Source organism: Rhincodon typus, chromosome 27, assembly GCF_021869965.1.
Source record: "Rhincodon typus isolate 14 chromosome 27, sRhiTyp1.1, whole genome shotgun sequence".
Classification (NCBI taxonomy): domain Eukaryota; kingdom Metazoa; phylum Chordata; class Chondrichthyes; order Orectolobiformes; family Rhincodontidae; genus Rhincodon; species Rhincodon typus.
In genome coordinates, this window is record NC_063358.1 from 20,486,035 (window position 1) to 20,504,866 (window position 18,832).

An 18,832-nucleotide genomic window follows, 5' to 3' on the forward strand; every position below is an offset into this window, starting at 1 on the left:
GGACAGCTACCAAAAGTGGATAATGAAGTAAAATATTAACTAGAAGGGATAAGTCAATGCAGTAATTATAAGTAGAATAGGAAAGTCCACTGGAATGTATAAAAGTTGAATGAGGGCAGAAGGTTAGGCCCATGGATCAGGAACATGAAATATTCATGTCAATCGTGACAGTTTGATCCTCATAGCTGTGTAACATGTGGATCTGAGAGGTATCTAGCTCTACTCTATTTTCTATAACTCTTTCAGAATCTGTAAATTTTTAATTCATACCAGGCAGGCTTGAAGAATGCACCGGAATAATCTGGTTCCTTTACTGCACAAATTATTATTTTTCCATCTTTACCAATAACTTTTCCCAGGTACCTCCATTCCCTCCATTATAATAAACATGGAATATAAATTGCAGGTAAGAAAACAGTGTAATGTCAAAAAATGTGTTCAGGAGTGAACACTCCTCGTGAAAAGAGATCATGAACCATTGAAAAAAATCCTTTTAACAGGAGCGGAATGTCAAACAGAAGCATCTGGAAAGAGGTAGAAGGCAAGATACCAACAGCAGCAAAAGCTCAATTAATCAGGAAATGTTTAGAGCCATGAACAAACTAGAAGACAAATTAGTAAAAGATACCAAACAACAAGCACTACAAAGCTGGAGAAAGTTTGTGATGTGCACTGAGGTGCAAAATAGGGGAGAAACAGCCGTCTCACATAAGCTGATATGCACAGAAAACATATCTCCTTTTTGGAATTATGAGGATAAAGTAAAACTTCGGGATCAAGACTAAAGTAGATTCACTCATGGCAAGAAAAGCAACTTTGAAAAATTTCTTGGCTTTATCAGCAACAAATATTTGGGTGTGTAGATCAATTGGTGCTGAAGCTGCATTTTTGTAAGGAGATCAACTCAAGAGGGAAGTTTTTCTTCACTGTCCAAAAGACACATCAGATGCAATGACGACATTCTGGAATTTAAAGAAATGTGCATATGGCCTGAATGATGCCTCCAGAGTTTGCTTTTTCATCGTAAAATCTGTGTTATTAAAATTGGGCTGTCTTCAGTTTAAAAAAGAACCTTCTATGTGTTACTGACACTGAGTGCCAACTTCAGACATCTTTATGAATCATCAAGATGAAATTTTGTGCAGTGGGAGCAGAGAATTTGCAAATGTTGCGACAAACGGACTTGAGGCCAAATTCAAAATTGGAAGTCAGACTTCTGTGCTTTTAAGTACATTGACTTGGAAACTAGGCAAGATGGAACAAATGTCACTTTACGTCAGCAATATTATTTGGAAAATATTAGCCCAATTGCTATTAGTCTAATAGGACATCAGAAAAAGATGCAGCAGCTTCCAAAATTGAAATGAAGGAATGGAGGTCTAATTGGATAGCTGAGTTGGCTAGGCACCCTAACAAGGCCAGATGTCAATTTTGAAATACTGGAATGGAGTACAATTTTGAAAAATCCCAAGATGGAAGATATTATTCAGGCGAAGAAAACATTGAAAAAAATTTTAAAGGAGCATTGTGTTTGAAATTTCTATCATGGACAGATGCCAGCAAGATGAAAATTGTTGCTTTTAGTCATGCTTCTCATGTAAATTACTGTGACATATTCTCAAGTGCAGGAGGGTTTGAAATTTTCTTGTGGGAAGTGTTGCCCTTTAGCTGGAAAGTTAAAATGATCAGAAGGGTAGAAAAAAGCACCTCATCAGTTGAAAATCAATTCATGTGCAGTGGTCCTAAACTTTAGCATAGTAACCACGCTGACAGAGTTATCATAGGAAGAAGCAAAAGTAGTATGAACCGATCTTGTGCTGTAGCTCCAAAGTTGAAGCAAGCATTTAAAGTAACCATTGATGTGAGTGACATCAGGGTAGGGGCTGTCCTTCTTCAGGAAGATTAATCTCAAATAGAGAGACCAACTGGGTACTTGTCCAAAAAAACTACACAAACATTAGGAACTGTACTCCACAGTAGGGAAGGAAACGTTTGGATTGTTAATGGCTCTCAATCACTTTGAAGTATATGTCCAAAATGGATACAAGGAGACTACAGGTACACTGACTACAATTCTTCAGGTTTTGTGCAAAGGTTTAAGACACAGAATGCCACGTTATTCTGTTAGTGCTTGTCCCTGCAATTCACGCACTGTCCATGTTCCCAAACTAAACTAGTCCCACTTGCCTGTGTTTGGCCCATATCCCTCCAAACCTTTCCTATTCATATATCTATCCAAATGTCTTTTAAATGTTATAACTGCACCTGCATCCATCATTTCCTCTGCAAGTTCATTCGACACACAAATCACTCTGTAAAAACATTGCCCCTCATGTCCTTTTCAAAACCTTTTTCCTGTCACCTTAACAAATATACCACTGTGGCTTTGAACTCGCCCACCCTAATTGTACCATTAAAAACTCAACCACATTGCTGGGAAATCACATCTGTGATTGCAGACATCTTGTCCGGGTGTGTGTGTATGTGTGTGTGTCTTTATGTTCAACTTGTTTTTCAATTTCGTGCATGAATGCATTTGTCCTGCCGGGGAAGTGGCATGCTGACAGATCAGAATCCCAAAGTACCATCGACATAGTTAGCTGTTTAATGTTATTTAAAAGATGTCTGCCACTGAAAAATGACTGTGAATGTAAATTCAGTTGCTGTCAGGCAAAGTCCTCTATGGGACCTATGGAATGCTGCATCCAAATGTCAAAGAAATTTCAAACCGAGAGAAAATTAACGGGAAGATATTATGAGGAGGTGCTGACCAACCACCCACTCCCCACTCCCCACTTCACCCCACCCCTCACCACCACTGCCAACCCCTCCTCAGCAGAAAACCACCTCTTGCAGAAGTGTTTAAAACCAACTATAACGCTTACCTATGTGTGTAATGGCCTGATATCCTAATGTTTGGACCAGTGTACTGTGAATGTCACAACCTTCAGAACTGCCATTAAACACCACTGCAATGGAGGTAAGGAGAAATACCCTCTCTTATTCAAAGTGCTAGAAGCAAACTAGCCAGCGATTCATTGTTGAAAGGCATCAGGACAAAAGAGTTTCTTTAGCTCACGAAGCTAACATTATTAAAATTGACTGGTAAACGACCAATGTCAGTGCTACTGCATTGGCTACAATGTTCAACATGTTAAATAATCAACTGGTCATCTCTTAATTCTAACCTGTGAATCACTGACCACAACAGATACTCCAGGCCAGGATTTTGGCTCCTGATTTCCAGAATCGTATCTGGAAATATCCTGACATGGCAGAGCCACCTCAGTTGAAAGGCCCCTATTAGACTCTATTTTCACTCAAGGAAAATGGGCAGGATTGAGTTGGGCTGTCAACAGCAGAAGCAGATTTTGGAGAGATAAATGAATCCTGTTAAGCCCACTAGCCCTCATCCTCCTCATACTATTTCTTGCCCCTTCATACTTCTATGTCACTTGCATGTCAACTCAAGTTCCCACCCACATGCCTCTATAACAACTCATGCTCCCCACTCACCTCCACTGCCCCCTCATGGTGCTTCATGACTTGTCACCCCATGCTAATTCATCCACCTCCACAGTCCACTATCCATCATATGCTGATTTCAGGTGTCACATGGAGATAAAGAAAAAAAAACCTGCTAACAATGTAAAACAGCTATCACTTTTGCCCACTTGGCAGTGAAAAGAACTCCCATTCAAGAAACCCTTTCAAAGCTTTTAAACTTCTTCAAGTAATCAATCACTTATGAAAATAGACAAACTTCTAATAGACCCTACATCAAAGACATCTAATCCTTTAGTAGGCTGTTTAAATTGTCAAACTGTGATGTGAGAATCCTCTGTTGAAAACCTTCAAATGGTAGTTTGACATTCATTAGTATTTCTTGTTGAGTGCATACAAACAATTTAGCAATGTACAATAGATTGTGCTGCACTCCTGTGAGTACTTTTCCAGTGAAATTTTGCTGGAGGAAATTCTTTCCTTTCTCATTGTGTCATATGGCATGCTAACGTTGATATGCTATTATCACTGCAGATAATTTACATATTTGTTCATGAATTAATTTTTTTTCCAATTGCATTCTTTTAGTTTTACAGCTTTCGGATGGAATTCAACAGAATTGATGCATTCAAAAGCTTGCATATAAATCAGACTATCCAGACTATGCCTCATAACACAGTAATGCTTATGCAGAGTGGAAGACTATTACACATCCTCGAATCCAATCATGTATTGAGGTCCTCTCATTTAGTGTAAGATGCCTCAAGTCTCTGAGTCAAAATCCTCCCTATGACAGCACAAATTAGACATCCTCTCTGAAGTGAGGTTGGGGAAACTGGACGGCAAGTCACTATCACCTACTTAAATATTTATTCCATTTGGTGCAATGTTTTTGATAAGTAGTGCATGTTGAATATTAAACAACATGTGATCACTGATGCATTCATTTGTGAAAGTGATCTCATAATTCATACTATCCCACAATGGTTGCAAACCAAGGTTATTTTTGATTTGGAAGAAGAAAGTTAGTGATGCATTGCTGCTCAGCATCTTTAATAGATATCTATTAACAGTGTTGATCATTTGAACATGAAATATACTTTATCCAACTTACAACTGTTCAACCATATTAATATACTCGCTGTAGTTTATTTGTCACTTTCATATGACTTTTCATATTGGATTTTTGATATTTATAGGGAGGGAGTGAAATTCCACTCCTACCTCCCCACCCCCAACACCCAACCCCAACCCCACACCTGCACCCACAGAGGTAGGTAATATCAAGGACAATAGCTTTGAAGACTGCGAGTGCATGCAGAAATAAATGTTTTAATATACTAGGCATTTTCCACAGCTTTGGACCAGAGCCAAGGACAAGGCTGACAAATTAGTTTTGTACCAAGGACTGGGGCAATGTTGACTATATGATTCAAGCACGCACCCCTGAAGATGGATGCATTGTAGTCCCCTGTCAAATTGCACCTAAAACCATGTTTCCATTAAGATGGCAGGGGTTAATACCCTGGTTGAGGCCTTGTTAAAATCAGCTGGCACTGGTGCCAAGCCCAGTAGCAGTTCAGCTCTGGAGGCAAGGGAGGGGAAGGCTTAAGTTAACAGTCACAAAGAATAGTAAGTTAACAGGAGGTCATAGAGTCATAGAGATGTACAGCACAGAATATCTGGGATATCTGGTTGGCAAGGGCAAGTTGGACCGAACGGTGCTGCACTTCCCATTGCTGCAACTCCTGGCACTGCACGCAGCTAAATAACAGCTAAGAAACTAAGCTCCATGTCAGGAATGACTGGAACCAAGTAAATTATCTACTTAATCCATTAAATTATCTCCTTTCTATTCCTTTAGCAAAAGATCAACATGGCAAAATATCTTTCTTTAAACTCATTTTATTAGTCTTATATGTCTTTTATTGAATAGAAACAATCTTTACAGCAGTATTAAACAGACAACTACTCTACAGGCACCCATTTTCATCATTCTGTACACATATCCAAATCTGCATTAAAATAATAAAACAGAATAAAATATGATCCTATCTTCCCACTCCCGCCCCTCTGTTCTTCTAACCTGTTCCATTATTTCTTACTAAAATCCTTATTTCCAAGCTCTCTCCCTAATTCCAAAGAAGCAGGTTTCACCTCACAAGCAATTTGGCTCTGTTAGTGTTTCCTCACTCATTCTCATTGTGAGAAGGATGGAAACAAACTTGGAAGCAGAAAATGTTAGGGAAAGGGAAGCAGATGGTGAGGGACAAGAACACAGAGGAGGCAGGGGGATGGAGACATTGGGAGAGAAATATAAATGTGCCACAAACCACAGAGGAAGACTTGCTGCATCTGTTGCTGCAAATGCAGCAAAACAATCAACCTGTTTACAAGTACGTAATTTACCAATTCTGTGACACCCCAACTGCACAGAAGAACTTTTTCTCCTTACATGCATCATAATGTGTCTAGAGTTTATATTGTATAATGCTATAACCTACAATTAATGTAGTGTTACAAAATTTCAAGTATTTTCCTGCAGTCAATAGGCAATGTTTTGTTTTTTACAAAGGTTTGTTAAATATTTGTTCATTTGAAACAGTAAAATAAGTCAGTCTAATAAAGTAGGAGATATTTTGTCAGTAGTTATAGTTTTACTAATTGATTCGCAACGTTATCCTATGTCTCTCACTGACTGAGCTGTTTGATCTGTCTTACAGAGGAGGTGCAGCAGCACTATACACAACTAAGGACAGGCGAGATGATCATTATTTTGGTTGTGCTCGTCATGTGGGCAGGTGGGTATTTGCTCTGCACCATTTTTCTTGGTATTTGATGATTTTTTTTGTTTAATCTGCCAAACAGAATGATGAGGGGAGAAGATGTTGCGATTTCATTTCAAATTGAAAAGAAGCATTTTTGCACATTTTGGGAGTTTTGCAAACAATGCTACAAAACCTCTTCATTCAGTAAGTTTTTATTGTCCAATTAAGAAAAAGTAATAGATTTCTGTATTTGAGATCAAATTAAAGGTCATACAATCACAATTTTATATCTGCAAAGTCTGAACTCCAACAATTAATAGGTCCTTTAGGCTTGGGCTAGTTACACCATTTACTATTCGATGGTGACATGATTCTACTGTTAACCCTTTCTTGTACCTTCTTGACTATATGGCAATTGGCCACATTTCCCACTTCATTCCTATTCCCACCTCTGTGGCAAAATCATCTATTCCATCTTCACCTTTAAGTTTCACTTCTGAAGTGTTCTCCTGGTCAGTCCCCCATGATGCAATTTACCTTCAAATTTGTCCAGAACTTTAAATTCTGTTGCCTGTGTCTCATGCTGTTCCCCATCAATCCCTTTTTCATCAGCCTTCAGAAATCTCAAACAAGCTGAATTCAGAATTCTCAACCTCTTTAATAAATCATTCTACCATCTCCCCATGCTTTACATCTGCAAGCTACTCTATACCACTAGACCAACATATTCCAACAACTGGTATTCTGTTTAATGTTGTTTCCTCTTTCTACATTTTCAAAAACTTCTCAATATCTACATCATTGCATTCCCTTTCCACCTTTAATTCATCTGCAGCTACAATCCATTCAGCCTCTTGGAAATGCATTGGGACATTTACATTACGGGTGAAAAATTATTGAGACAATGAATTGTTATCCATATGAAGTATACTTATTAAGAAATGTTGCTTTTCATCTGTCTGCCAGGTGTGATAGCACTATTTTGTAGGCAATATGATATCATCAAGGACAATGAACCTACCAATAATAAGGACAAAGCCAAGAGCTCTTCAGAGTACAGCACACCAGAGCACCCAACAGGAGGTCTACTACGCAGCAAGGTAGAATAACTATTATCTGACATACAAAAAAAGTCAAACTATGTCTAAACTCCACGATGTACACAGGAAGAGAAATCCTTTCAACAGCTGAATGAACAAGTAATATTTCTATATGTAGCAAAATAGTGAATTTCTAATTACTTGCATTTCTCAGGAATTCCCATTATTCCATATAAAATGAAGTAACATTTGTTTGAGTATTATTTAACTCTCTGACGTGCACAAATTGTTTTCTTTCTATTATATATTGGAACAGAAGAACACATTTTGTTATTATAGTACCAGCATGTACAGCTCCTCTCTGAAAGCACATCTCCCATTACTGGTTCCTCACTCTCCAGATTACCCTTCTCTTGTTTAGGCCAGAATTACATCAACTGCAATTCCTGCACCATCGGTTCCACAGAAAGATTCTTTCTAAATCAATATCCTGCCGTTTCCCCTTCCTGCAGTTGGATGGAAAGGGAATGTAAAGGGAGAATAATTGGGTTAGTTGCCCTCAAGAAATGCTCAGCCCCTTCTCATCACCTTGAAAATTAACTGCAGATTGAGAAGCTCCATTGGGACTTCCTCAACTTGCCAGCAATTAAGCGCCTCAAGGAGTCAATTAATGGAAATTTAAAGGCCTCAAAAAACCACTGCACTAAATAATTTTCTGTCAGCAAACAAGAAAAGTGGCTGTTTTTGTGACTGGGTAACAAGGGTGTTTTGCCTGCCAGCTTGAAGTTGGGAAGCTTCTGTTTTCTTCAGTCTGGGGGCTTTCAGAGGCATATATTGGGGGCAAGAGGATGACATCTAACAACTACTCATCTATGCATTTCATGCTTCAGACCTGCTTGTGATCCCTCCACACAGAGCCCTACTCTTTTCTTCTTGATGCTGGATCCCCACAAGCTGCAGGCCTCTGATTGGCCAGTATGTGGCAAGGTGGCATGCCAATGTGGAGGCCTGGGATGGGCTTGAGTTAGCTTCTAACAAATTGGTTGGCTCACAAACTGGAAAGTTTTCTTGGTGGTGTGGGTGGTGAATCATTCTCCACCAAACACATCCACCCACACTTTGCCTGTGATTCTCTGTCATTTCTTAGTTCTCTTTATTGCAAAGCCTGGAGACCTGGGGAAGAATTCTAAATGAGGCAAACCCAGTATCTTCCCCTTAATATTGCAAACTGCTGCATTTGGCTGGATCATTAATCACTTTACCATCACACATACCTAATGAAAATGCCTCGAGGATGACAATAAGTTATATAATGGTTCACACTGTTTTCCATAATGCAATCAATGAAACTCTCCATGGCACTTAATGAATAACATGAAGGCAGATGAACTTCAATAAAATCTTGAATAGAATTATAAAAGAAAGGCTGATCCTATTTAGAACAACTTGGAGTATCTCTGAATGTAAAGTCAATTTCCCTTGGCCAATGCATCCAGAACAAGGACTCAGTCTCAGGATACCCTATTGGCCATTTCAAACTGAGATGGGGAGAAATGTCAGCACTCAGAGGGAAGTAAACCTGAGGAATTCTCTACCACATAAGACTCCAGGGACAAAGTCACTGAATATATTTAAAGAAAGAAATAGATGTTGAGATGGAGGATCAGCCATGATCATGTTGAATGGCAGAGTGGACTCAAAAGATTGAATAGCTTACATCTGCTCCAATTTCTTATGTTTCTTTTTCACTCTGATTTCTCCATTGTTGCGCTCCTACGCACAACACTCCCCTACCCCTACATGAGCTGCATCCTTCACACTGCTCAGTATCCCATCTCCATGAAGGCTCCATTGAATTTATTTCCACTGTGTTACTCACCATCTGGTCCTGTGTCCCACTTGCAAACAGCTTCTGAACAGCCAATTTTCCCTTCTTAACCATACACCTGTCGTAATCTCCCTTTTTGTCACTTCTTTTGAAAGCCTTTATTCGCTAGCCTCAAAAATCAACATGCAGGGCCAAATTTCCCATCCTTTGCTGAATTGGGCCTTGCTTTCATCCCAGTTCAATTTCTACCATCCAAAAAGATGTGCCACTGATTCTGCGGTTATATCCAATTTTGGGGTCATTTAAGTATTTTTGCTGGGCTTGCTGGCCTGAACCAAATAAAAGAGTAAAGATTTGCTGTTTCAAGCCTGCTCCTGCCTGACGTCTCCAAGCTACTGGTAAAAATGGAGAAATAGTATTTGTAATTCCGAGCCACTCTCATTGCAATGTGATTGCTGTGTAAGCTTCCTGTGTTTTAGCAATGCGTCACTTGACCTCCATGAAAAAGCTGCAAGGTTTGAAGTATGTATTCAAATTTTTGGTTTTGTCTGGGAAATGTGTTAGATTCATCAAACCAAACTGTAGAAAGAGTGAGCTGTCAGCCACCCTAGCCATTTTTTTTTGTATATCAGTGATGAATTGCAAGGCAAGATCGGGGATGGCATTGCCTAAGACAATATATTTTGTAATCAGGGATTGGTAATGTTGACGGAGAATCAGTAGTTGTTTAAAAAGATCATCTAACATTTTCTGTAGAATGGGTTTTGTCATTCAATGCTTTCTATCATTCAATGCTTACCATCAGATCGCATTTACCTAACACAACTCCATTTCTGAAGAAGGGTCCTAACCTGAAATGTCAACTTTCCTGCTCCTCTGATGCTGCCTGGCCTGCTGTGCTCCTCTAGCTCCATAATGTGTTACCTCTGACTCCAGCATCTGCAGTTCTTACTATCTCCGAGTCAGTTATTACCTAGCTGTGTGCCCATGACGCTTTTTTTTCTGATAGATCAACTTGATATAAAATTATTATAAAATCATAGAATTATACAGCACAGGAGGAGTACATTTGATCCATTGTGAACTATGAAAGTGGTCTCACTTCCGTGCTCTTTCCCCATAGCGCCTCAATAATTTCCCCTTCAAGATTTCATCCAATTCTCTTTTTGAAGTCATACCTTTAATGTGTTTTTTTTTACCGATTCTTCCTCGGAATGTGAATGTCGCTGACGTTTATTAACCTTGCAGCCAGTGCATTCTATATGAGAACTATTCATTGCATAAAGCATTTTCCCTGCCCGTCCAGGTTCTCTTGTCAATTACCTTAAAATGTTTTTAATATCACTCACAAGTACATTTATACCTATTATAGATGTATTTACAAACAACTTGGTATCTGTTTGAGTGAAGCCTAGTTCTAATTACTTAACACTAGTTGCTGACAGTTCTGTACCTCAGAAACAAAAGTTGACACCATGCTGGTTTAATTTTCCCCCATGCAGTTGAGTTTCTATCTCAACTGCATCACTGCACACAGGTTATGTACCTCTCCACAAGCATTAATGAAAGGATAATTAGGGAGACAGCTATTAATAGCTTGGACTGCTGCACTTCCTAGCAGCCTGTTTCAGAGCAGCATCCAGCAAGACCTTGAAATAAATTTCTCCTGCCCTTTCCACTATAATCACATTGATTAGGGAGTGACTGAGAAGATTTAATAACCTGCAGAAAGCCTAACTTCAGGCTGGCTTTTAAAGATGGTGAATGAACTGTACAGAACTGTAAAAGGGCAGCTCCAACTGTTTGGTCTGTACTTAAGTTAAATAATAGTACTCCTGACCTTTACTGTGCAGGAGATGAGAGCATTGCAAACGTAAGGATTTAAATAGCCACATTTCAGTGCCGCAATATATAAAGATCATGACTTCGAAATTGGATTATATTACATTTAATTTCAGGCAGAAAATGGTAACTAGTTCCTAGGTCCATATCTTTATGCTGCTGCCTCTTGAAGGTTAGGAAATTATGCTTCAAGTGTTGTTCTTTCAATTTGCCTTCAATTTAGGTACAAATGTAATGGGATAGAATTTTATAGACACCCATCAACTCCCAGGGAGAAGAGCAGTACCACTAAAGTCACATGTCATGGTGATCCCAGGCCCATTGCCAACCTACTCCCTTTGTACTTTACCAACAGCAGGGGAGGCATTGGGTGTTTCACCTGCCCTTGAGCCACCTGGGGCTCTTGTGGCCAGTTAGTGACTTTTAACTGCATTACTTCCATTGCACTAGTATTTACTAACAGTTAGGATGGATGCTCCTCAGCCATACTGTGCCCAGCTGAGGCTCTGTGAATGTTATTTTCACGGCACATGGTTTATTATCATTGAAAATATACATGTAATTCTACGAAGCCCACCTTTCCCTTTAATTTCCTGAGTAACCTTACAGTTCTTAAACTACTATGTTCTCACACCAGTTTAAAATCTGTTTTGGAAGTGCAATATGGCAAGGAAGTTTATACTACCCCAGTTACAGCTGGCCAAATGGAGGATGAGGCTGTTCTCTCTCTCCCAAGCCTCCTGCTTCTTGCACTGACATTGTCTCTAGAGTGTCCACCCCTTTGATTAGAGTGGCCTCTTTAAATACAGTTCTCCAGGTCATCCCCAAGTACAGTGGCTTAGTATTGCATACTATGTCAGCATGATAACCGACATGCAGATTCCTCCTGTGTAATTACAGCAGTTTGATACGGCAATGGAATTCTCAAAATTCAGTTACTCCATGTGAATAAGTTTCTGTCCCAGCAAAAGGAGCTACAAAAGGCAAGTTCGAACCGGTAGCTCTCTCTCTCTCCATGGATGCTGCCTGACCCACAGTGATCGCCAGCATTTGTTGTTTTCAGTACAAAAGGCAGTCTTGGATATTGTAATTTCCTTATTGACTGAGCCAACCCTAGGATCCGGGCTGTCTGGAAAAACAGTTCTACCAAAACTCTGATCTGCTGTTCCATATGAAACCTTGCAGCATTATCTCACCAACACCTATTCAATATAGTCACTCGAGGTAAATGGCTTGAATATCTGCCTGGCCTGATCCAAATTGACAGAGAATAATTGTGCAAACTAGAACATTCTCCAGAATGTTTTTGTTAGTAACTGAATGAAAATTGCTCTGCATTGAAGCCTTTAGTCAGATAATGATACTGGATCACCATAGAAAGTTCTTTATCCTGTCCAAAAATACCTGGCAAATTTCATGGAACATCAAAGTGGGGTTTAGGAAGTGATACTCGAGGTAGTCAGCAGAAGAAACAGTTATGAGGGCCTGAGTGAGGTTCGTCATTGGTGACAGAACAACAGGAGAGATGTTCAGGTTCAATCCCTGACAAATTCTGAAATGTTGTCATAATATCTGACATTTACAGCATTTACAATGTTTAGTCTGTCACAACAACTTGTGCTGAAATTGATTCCACAGGGGAAACAGCTAGTGATTACACTGAAAAAGAACAACATGGGAAAATCATAACAAAACAAAACACATAGCTGCTGAGCACTTTACAGATTGATGACAGCACATGTGAAGTATATGCGAATGGCAAAAGCAGAAATAATTGTTTTGACTCATGAAGAAACTAATTTTCTTAGCTAAATTCTGTTGCTATTCAAATAATGTACAACTACCATCATTTGTTTTATAAGTTATGGAATTCCATCTCTAAACCTCCCTGGCTTTAGTGAACTTACTGAAACATACAAGATTCTAAGGGGGCTTGAGATGTTGAAAAGATGTTTCCACTAGTGGGGAAATCACGTACTAGGTGACAGAATAAGGAGAAACGCATGTAAAAGAGAGATGTAAGGGTTTTCTTCCTTCAGAGGTTAGTGCACGCCTGGAATTCTCTATCCTAGAGAGTCGTGGAAGTTAGATCACTGAAATTAGTTAAAGAGGAGGCAGATATTTGAAACATCAAGGAATTGAAGACTATGAGGAGCTTGCACAAAAAACTAGTCGAGGCCTGGGGCAGATCAGCCATAATCTTCTAGAATAGCAGGACAGGTTTGATGGGCTGAATAGCCTACATCAGTTCCCAATTCTTATGTTCCATATCTTACTTTAATATTTTCCTGAAAATCTCTTTGGACAAGATTATCAATCCTAATATAACTTTATGTTGCTCACTGTCAAATTTTGTTTTGAGCAACAGCACCATCTGCAAGTTCCCCTCAAGCCACTTGCCATGCTGACTTGGAAACATACCGCCGTTCCTTCACTTCATCTGGGTCAAAATCCTGAAACCACCCCACCCACCCAACCCCCACCTCCAATAACAGCATTGTATGTCCACTGAAACCTCATGGACTGGAGCGGTTCAAAAAGGCAGCACACCACCACCTTCTCAAGGGCAACTATGGATGGGCCATAAAGCTGGTCCAGCCAGTGACACCCATATCACACACATAAACAACAGCTTTCCTGTTGTTAGCATTATTATTAATCCTATACAAGGAAAATGGGGGAAGATTTGCCTTTGGCATCGTACACATTGCTTAGCAGTTGCAGTGAAGTAAATATAAGGGTAACCTTCATTTCTGACTTTTAAGCGCATAGATTTTTTTTTAAACTCTATGATTTTGTACATGTCATGAAGAAATAAATTCAGTCCATTGCTTCTGACTTAATCATGATTGTAGAACAGGGTGGCATAGGCCAAAATTAGTTTAATATAAATTCAAGGCTGATGCTTGGAAGATTAATCAGCATATGGAAGTAATCTCCAAGTAGTGTAAGGGCACAAAATCTCAAATTAACTCAAAGTTGCTTTTATACTGTGAGTGCCAAGCAGCAAGTGCTGATATCAAAAATAAACTGCCGAATTTACTATGTTATTTATGACATACTGCAGGAACTGATGACATTCATTTGATTATAAAATTTCTGTCACACCTCACTGGGCCAACACACTGGAAATCAAGCCCCACTGTTCTCAGAATCATCACAGCAGCTAAATATTTTATCACAGTATGTAAATTCCCCAGTTTACCTGTCTTTTAGACCTGGGTTGACAGAAAGCATGGACTAAGTTTCTGTACTTAAGAAATATTATTTACTATAAATAAATGGATGCTAGCTAGAGGTAAACAACTATGAAGCATCAACACCAAGTCTACTAGTTAAAACCCTCAGCCCTTAAAAGTCCTTGTAAAAATACATACATACAGACATTGAGAGACAAAAAAGGCATTGTTGTTATGGTTGGAGGAAAAATGCAATCACCCCTTCCCACAGAGTTCACTGAGATGATCATTGTTTGTCAGGACTTGCTGTTCATCAATCTTACTTCTCCAGTTATTCTTCACCACCATACAGCAGGCGCAGAATGACTGATTCACGAATTGCAAAGTCTCTTGGTGACTGTTGTAAAGGGAGATCCCCAGAATTTTGCCCAGCAACAATGAAGAATGGCAATATATTTCCAGGTCCAGATGGTGCATAATTTGGGTCAATTTGCAAGAGGGTGGTGTCTGCTGCTCTTGGTGATCTAGGTGGCATGGGTTGCAGGTTTGGAAAGTACTCGGATGCCTAAGTCTCAAGTCCCTACTTCATGACGAGGTTATCTTGTGATATTCTGAAAAGGTGTTAAATTGGAAGTCAGTTTGTGTCAAAAGGAAAGAATTTCCAGTTAGATTTTATTTAATATATTACTGGCAAATTATATTATCTGCAAGGAATATTTACGGACACTTACAATATTTCTACATGGAAACATCTCCAGTTTAAACACTGTCTTTTAAACATGTATAAAGGGCATTTACAAATACTGACATACTTGAATTGAATTAGCTTTATTGTCACATGTACTCGAATGAATACTGTGAAAAGTTTACAAGTCACCACTGATGGTGCCATCTTAGGTACAGATTCTTCAAAACAAGTTCTTAGAAAAAAATTAGAAAAATAAAGAAATCAAAAGTCCAGCGTTTGAGATCGTATGAATAAATTAGAAAACAGGGAAATAAAAAATTTCGGGACAACAGTCCTTCTAACCCAGTCCACACCAGCACCTAGTCGCCAGTCCATGCTGGACCTGGATGCCAGACCATGCTGGGCTTCACCTCAAGGCTGGGTGGCCGCAAGTCCAGGCTGAGGCCACGCCAGGCCAAGAAGTCAGCCACAGGCTGCCAAAAGGCCACCATGTGCTGCCAACAGACCACCACGCCAAGCCAAGGAACCACCATGCCAGTCCAAGAGAATGCCTCACTGAGTCCACACTGAGGCCGGGAGTTCAGGATGTCACCGAGAAGAATGGAGACAGAAAAATAAACACAAAGAGGAAAAAAAGGAGAGAAAAAAAATGGACAGAATGGACGAGCCCTAGCTGAAGCATCCTATTCTGCCATCGTCTTGGATTAATCTTTGTAACTTCCTTTGTAACTTCTGAAAGATACGCCCCAGAAGATTTTCAGGAGCTCCTTTGATGGTGTAATTACTGTGGAAGTTTGGTGGAAATCCCATAGTGGCAGATATCCACAGAGTTACCATGACAGAATAGGAGGAAATCTTAAGGAAATTCCCATTGACAATGCCAGTGGCCCAAAGGGAAGGTGTAGTACCTTTCAAATTTTTTTTTTGTCATACTTGTTAGAAAAAACTGTGAATTATTAAGTCAGCAACTTTGGAAGAAATGAACTATCAAACTCCCTAGATAAAAGCAAAATACTGCAGATGCTGAAAATCTGAAATGAACACAATGCTGGAGAAACTCAGCAAGTCTGGCAGCGTCTGTAGATAGAAATAGAGTTAATGTTTCTTCAGAAGTATTCCATGTTGCATGATATATCTGGCTCCATTGGTATGAAATGTAATAAGATAACAAACCCTCTATTGGACCTCATCTTGAAAGTCTAGGAGCAAGTATATTTCCAAAAAGAAAATTGAACCTTTCAACTTGGCCATGGGATAATGCCATGAGCTAGTACATCAAAATGCCCAGAGTTTTTCAAAACACCAAACATCTCTCAAATTTGAAACAAACAAATAATGCCAAAACATTTAGAAAGTATTTTATCAGAACTTTTAAGAAAGAACAAGTTTACCTTTTGAATAAAGATGTTTATTCATGTTGTGCATTCGAACGAAAGCCCATGGTAGCTGAAAAGTTGGAACAGTAAAAGGTGACACATGTCAAATATCTACATGATCCGAGCATTACACTCTACAATGTTAACTGCGACTAAAGACAGATGGCTACATGGAAGACTTATAGAATATGCAGGTCATAAGGCTACTGTTAATGTGTCAGCCAAAATGATGCTAGTGATATCAAATATACAATTGCTATGTCACCAAATAGAAGTCAGGATTTATGTAAACATTCAAGGTATTTAATATGGATTCATTGGTCATGAATTAGTTTATGGCAGGTTGAAAGTGATGTTGCCCATTGTACTGTTTATAGAGTTAACACAGAACAACTAAAATAATCACTACCTCTTCGTTCCCCTAGCCAACTCCCCCCATTTTCCACCCCCCAAAAAAGTGCTGAGGGGTAACTAGATAGCTTTCAAATGGCTCTCAAAATGGTGGTAACTTGCGCAGTCTATCTGTACTCAGGAAATGTAGTTAGTATTTCTCAAAGCTTGTAAACGGTGCCCTAGAGCAGAGTATGCATTGACAGAGTCAGGCCATCTGTCTAATATACACAGTGTAGAGTTTGAAGGAGAAAGTGATTTCAGACCCAATCCTAGCAATCAGATGCCAACATTTCTCAACAAATCATAAGGTGTGACCCAGATTGTCCAAGCCTTTAAGCAAGAAAAAGAGAAAGTGTAGCAACAGTACATAACACTACAAACCTAAAGACAGAATAATATAATTTTACGAGGTGTTCTTAAAAAGTCTGCAAATGTTGAAAACCTAAAATAAAACAGTAAAGCCAATCTTGTAAAGGGAGAATTGGGCTGATTCATCAAAAGAACTGATACAGAATCAATGGTTTGAATCACCCTCCACCTATTCTTCTAATTGTCTAAGATTCCAAGACAGATTGACATTGTGCTGATGAATGCCAAACTGGTGTTAACTTTTACATTCACTCTCTCTAATGAGCAAGGATTTTACAGACCATGACCCTGCTCATACAGCCAGACTTGACAATATATGGTCTGAAGTGCTGCTAGTAAATAATGTTGTCCTAAATAATAATTTCATCCTTTTTTGTTTTGATTCAGTTTCCAAAGAACAAGCCTTCTGTAAATATCATTGAAGCCTGACTGCTGACTACTAAGAAGATGGTTTAATTAATCTATTAACTGGTTTCTCTTGGGAAGGAGCATTGGCTTCTACATTGCAGAGTCCTGCTTCATAAATAGATTTGAAAGCACACAACAATCAAGATTTTTTGAAATGATCATCTTCATCAAGGATAAGAGATCATTTAATTTCTCATCTGTGAAAAAGAAGAGCCCTAAAGTTTTGTATAATACGACAAAAGGTAATTTAATAAAGATTTTTATCTTTGCATTCTTGCAAAGGACCTTGCTAGTTTAAAAATAAGCAATTAAAAATATGGTTGCATACGTGCAAAGTTTTCTCGCTGACATTTCATTGAATCAATTATAAACAGTTGACAAATGTTGTTTCAGAAATCCAAGCTACTGAAGATTATCATGTGGATTGTAAGCAACATGTCATTATGCATATTTTAAATGTTCAATGTCTCTTCACAGAGAGGAATGTGATTTTTGGCAAAAAATTCTTAAATGGATCCACAACAATGGTTTAATATAATCAGAGCTAGCATTACGACAAGAAAACTGGCTAGATGACTTTTGAGTTTCAAGAACAACTTTATTGTAAAGATGATGATTATTAGATTTTTATCACTCCCTTCAATGCTCTTAACACTCGGTTTTGCCTTTAAAAATGATATTTTGGTCTTCAAATCTGCAAAGAAATATGAAAAACATATACAAAGTAGTAACACTACCTTGAAGTTTAAAAATAATTCTTTCAGCCTGTGACCCATTCCTACTGACCAAGCTTCTGAAAATATTTGTTTACACATTGTAACGATTGTTTAATTGCTTTTCAGTTACTCTTATAGGGGTCTTGCGCCACAGTGGTAGCACACCTACCTTTGGGCCATGTCCCCTTATTAGAAACAGAAGGAGCTTTTATCACAGGGTTCAGTAGGTTGTTATAACAGAATCCTTCCATCATTTTTCCCTTTCATGGGAAAAGAGTGCGAAGGTACATTTTAAAACAGCAATTTTTTAACCAAGAGAGCACCTTTGACTTGAATCTAGATAATGATCACACCATTAGCCACAAACATTAGACATTTTGAGAGTTTTCTTTCAATCTTATTCCTCGTAACTGCAGTGTGGATTTCAATCAAATGTGAAAGCAGAGAACATCTGGTAAAGCATTTATGATTTGTATTCATTATCCCAATGTAGGTATATTTCAGTATATAATTAATGTACATAATGAAATTTTCACAAGGCTTTAGGACATGTGTCTGAAGCACACAATTTTCTCAAAATCCATGTTTTATTTTTATTTATTCAAGTGACAACAACCATCTGCTAATCTTTCCTGATCAACAGCAAACATGACAAATAAATAATATCTGTAACAAGAAACATATACCTGGGTAGACCCTTAGACATGTTCATGGCTGCGTT

At 38.7% G+C, this 18,832-nt stretch overlaps 2 protein-coding genes across 2 annotated transcripts in view; one reads left to right on the plus strand and one right to left on the minus strand.

Annotated features, from left to right (window-relative positions):
• Positions 1-7,381, plus strand: part of LOC109931708 (fibronectin type III domain-containing protein 5) — a 68,400-nt gene extending 61,019 nt beyond the window's left edge. Inside the window, exons 4-5 of the mRNA XM_048612944.1 lie at positions 6,228-6,305; positions 7,239-7,381. Of these exons, the coding sequence (XP_048468901.1) occupies positions 6,228-6,305; positions 7,239-7,381 (221 nt within the window). The remainder of the gene's footprint in view (positions 1-6,227; positions 6,306-7,238) is intronic.
• A 7,105-nt stretch (positions 7,382-14,486) lies between these two features.
• LOC125486289 (S100P-binding protein-like) overlaps positions 14,487-18,832 on the minus strand; it is a 53,164-nt gene continuing 48,818 nt past the window's right edge. Inside the window, exons 7-8 of the transcript XR_007264974.1 lie at positions 16,241-16,295; positions 14,487-14,772 (exon numbers count right to left, since the gene is read on the minus strand). The gene's annotated coding sequence lies outside the window, so the exon portion shown is untranslated. The remainder of the gene's footprint in view (positions 14,773-16,240; positions 16,296-18,832) is intronic.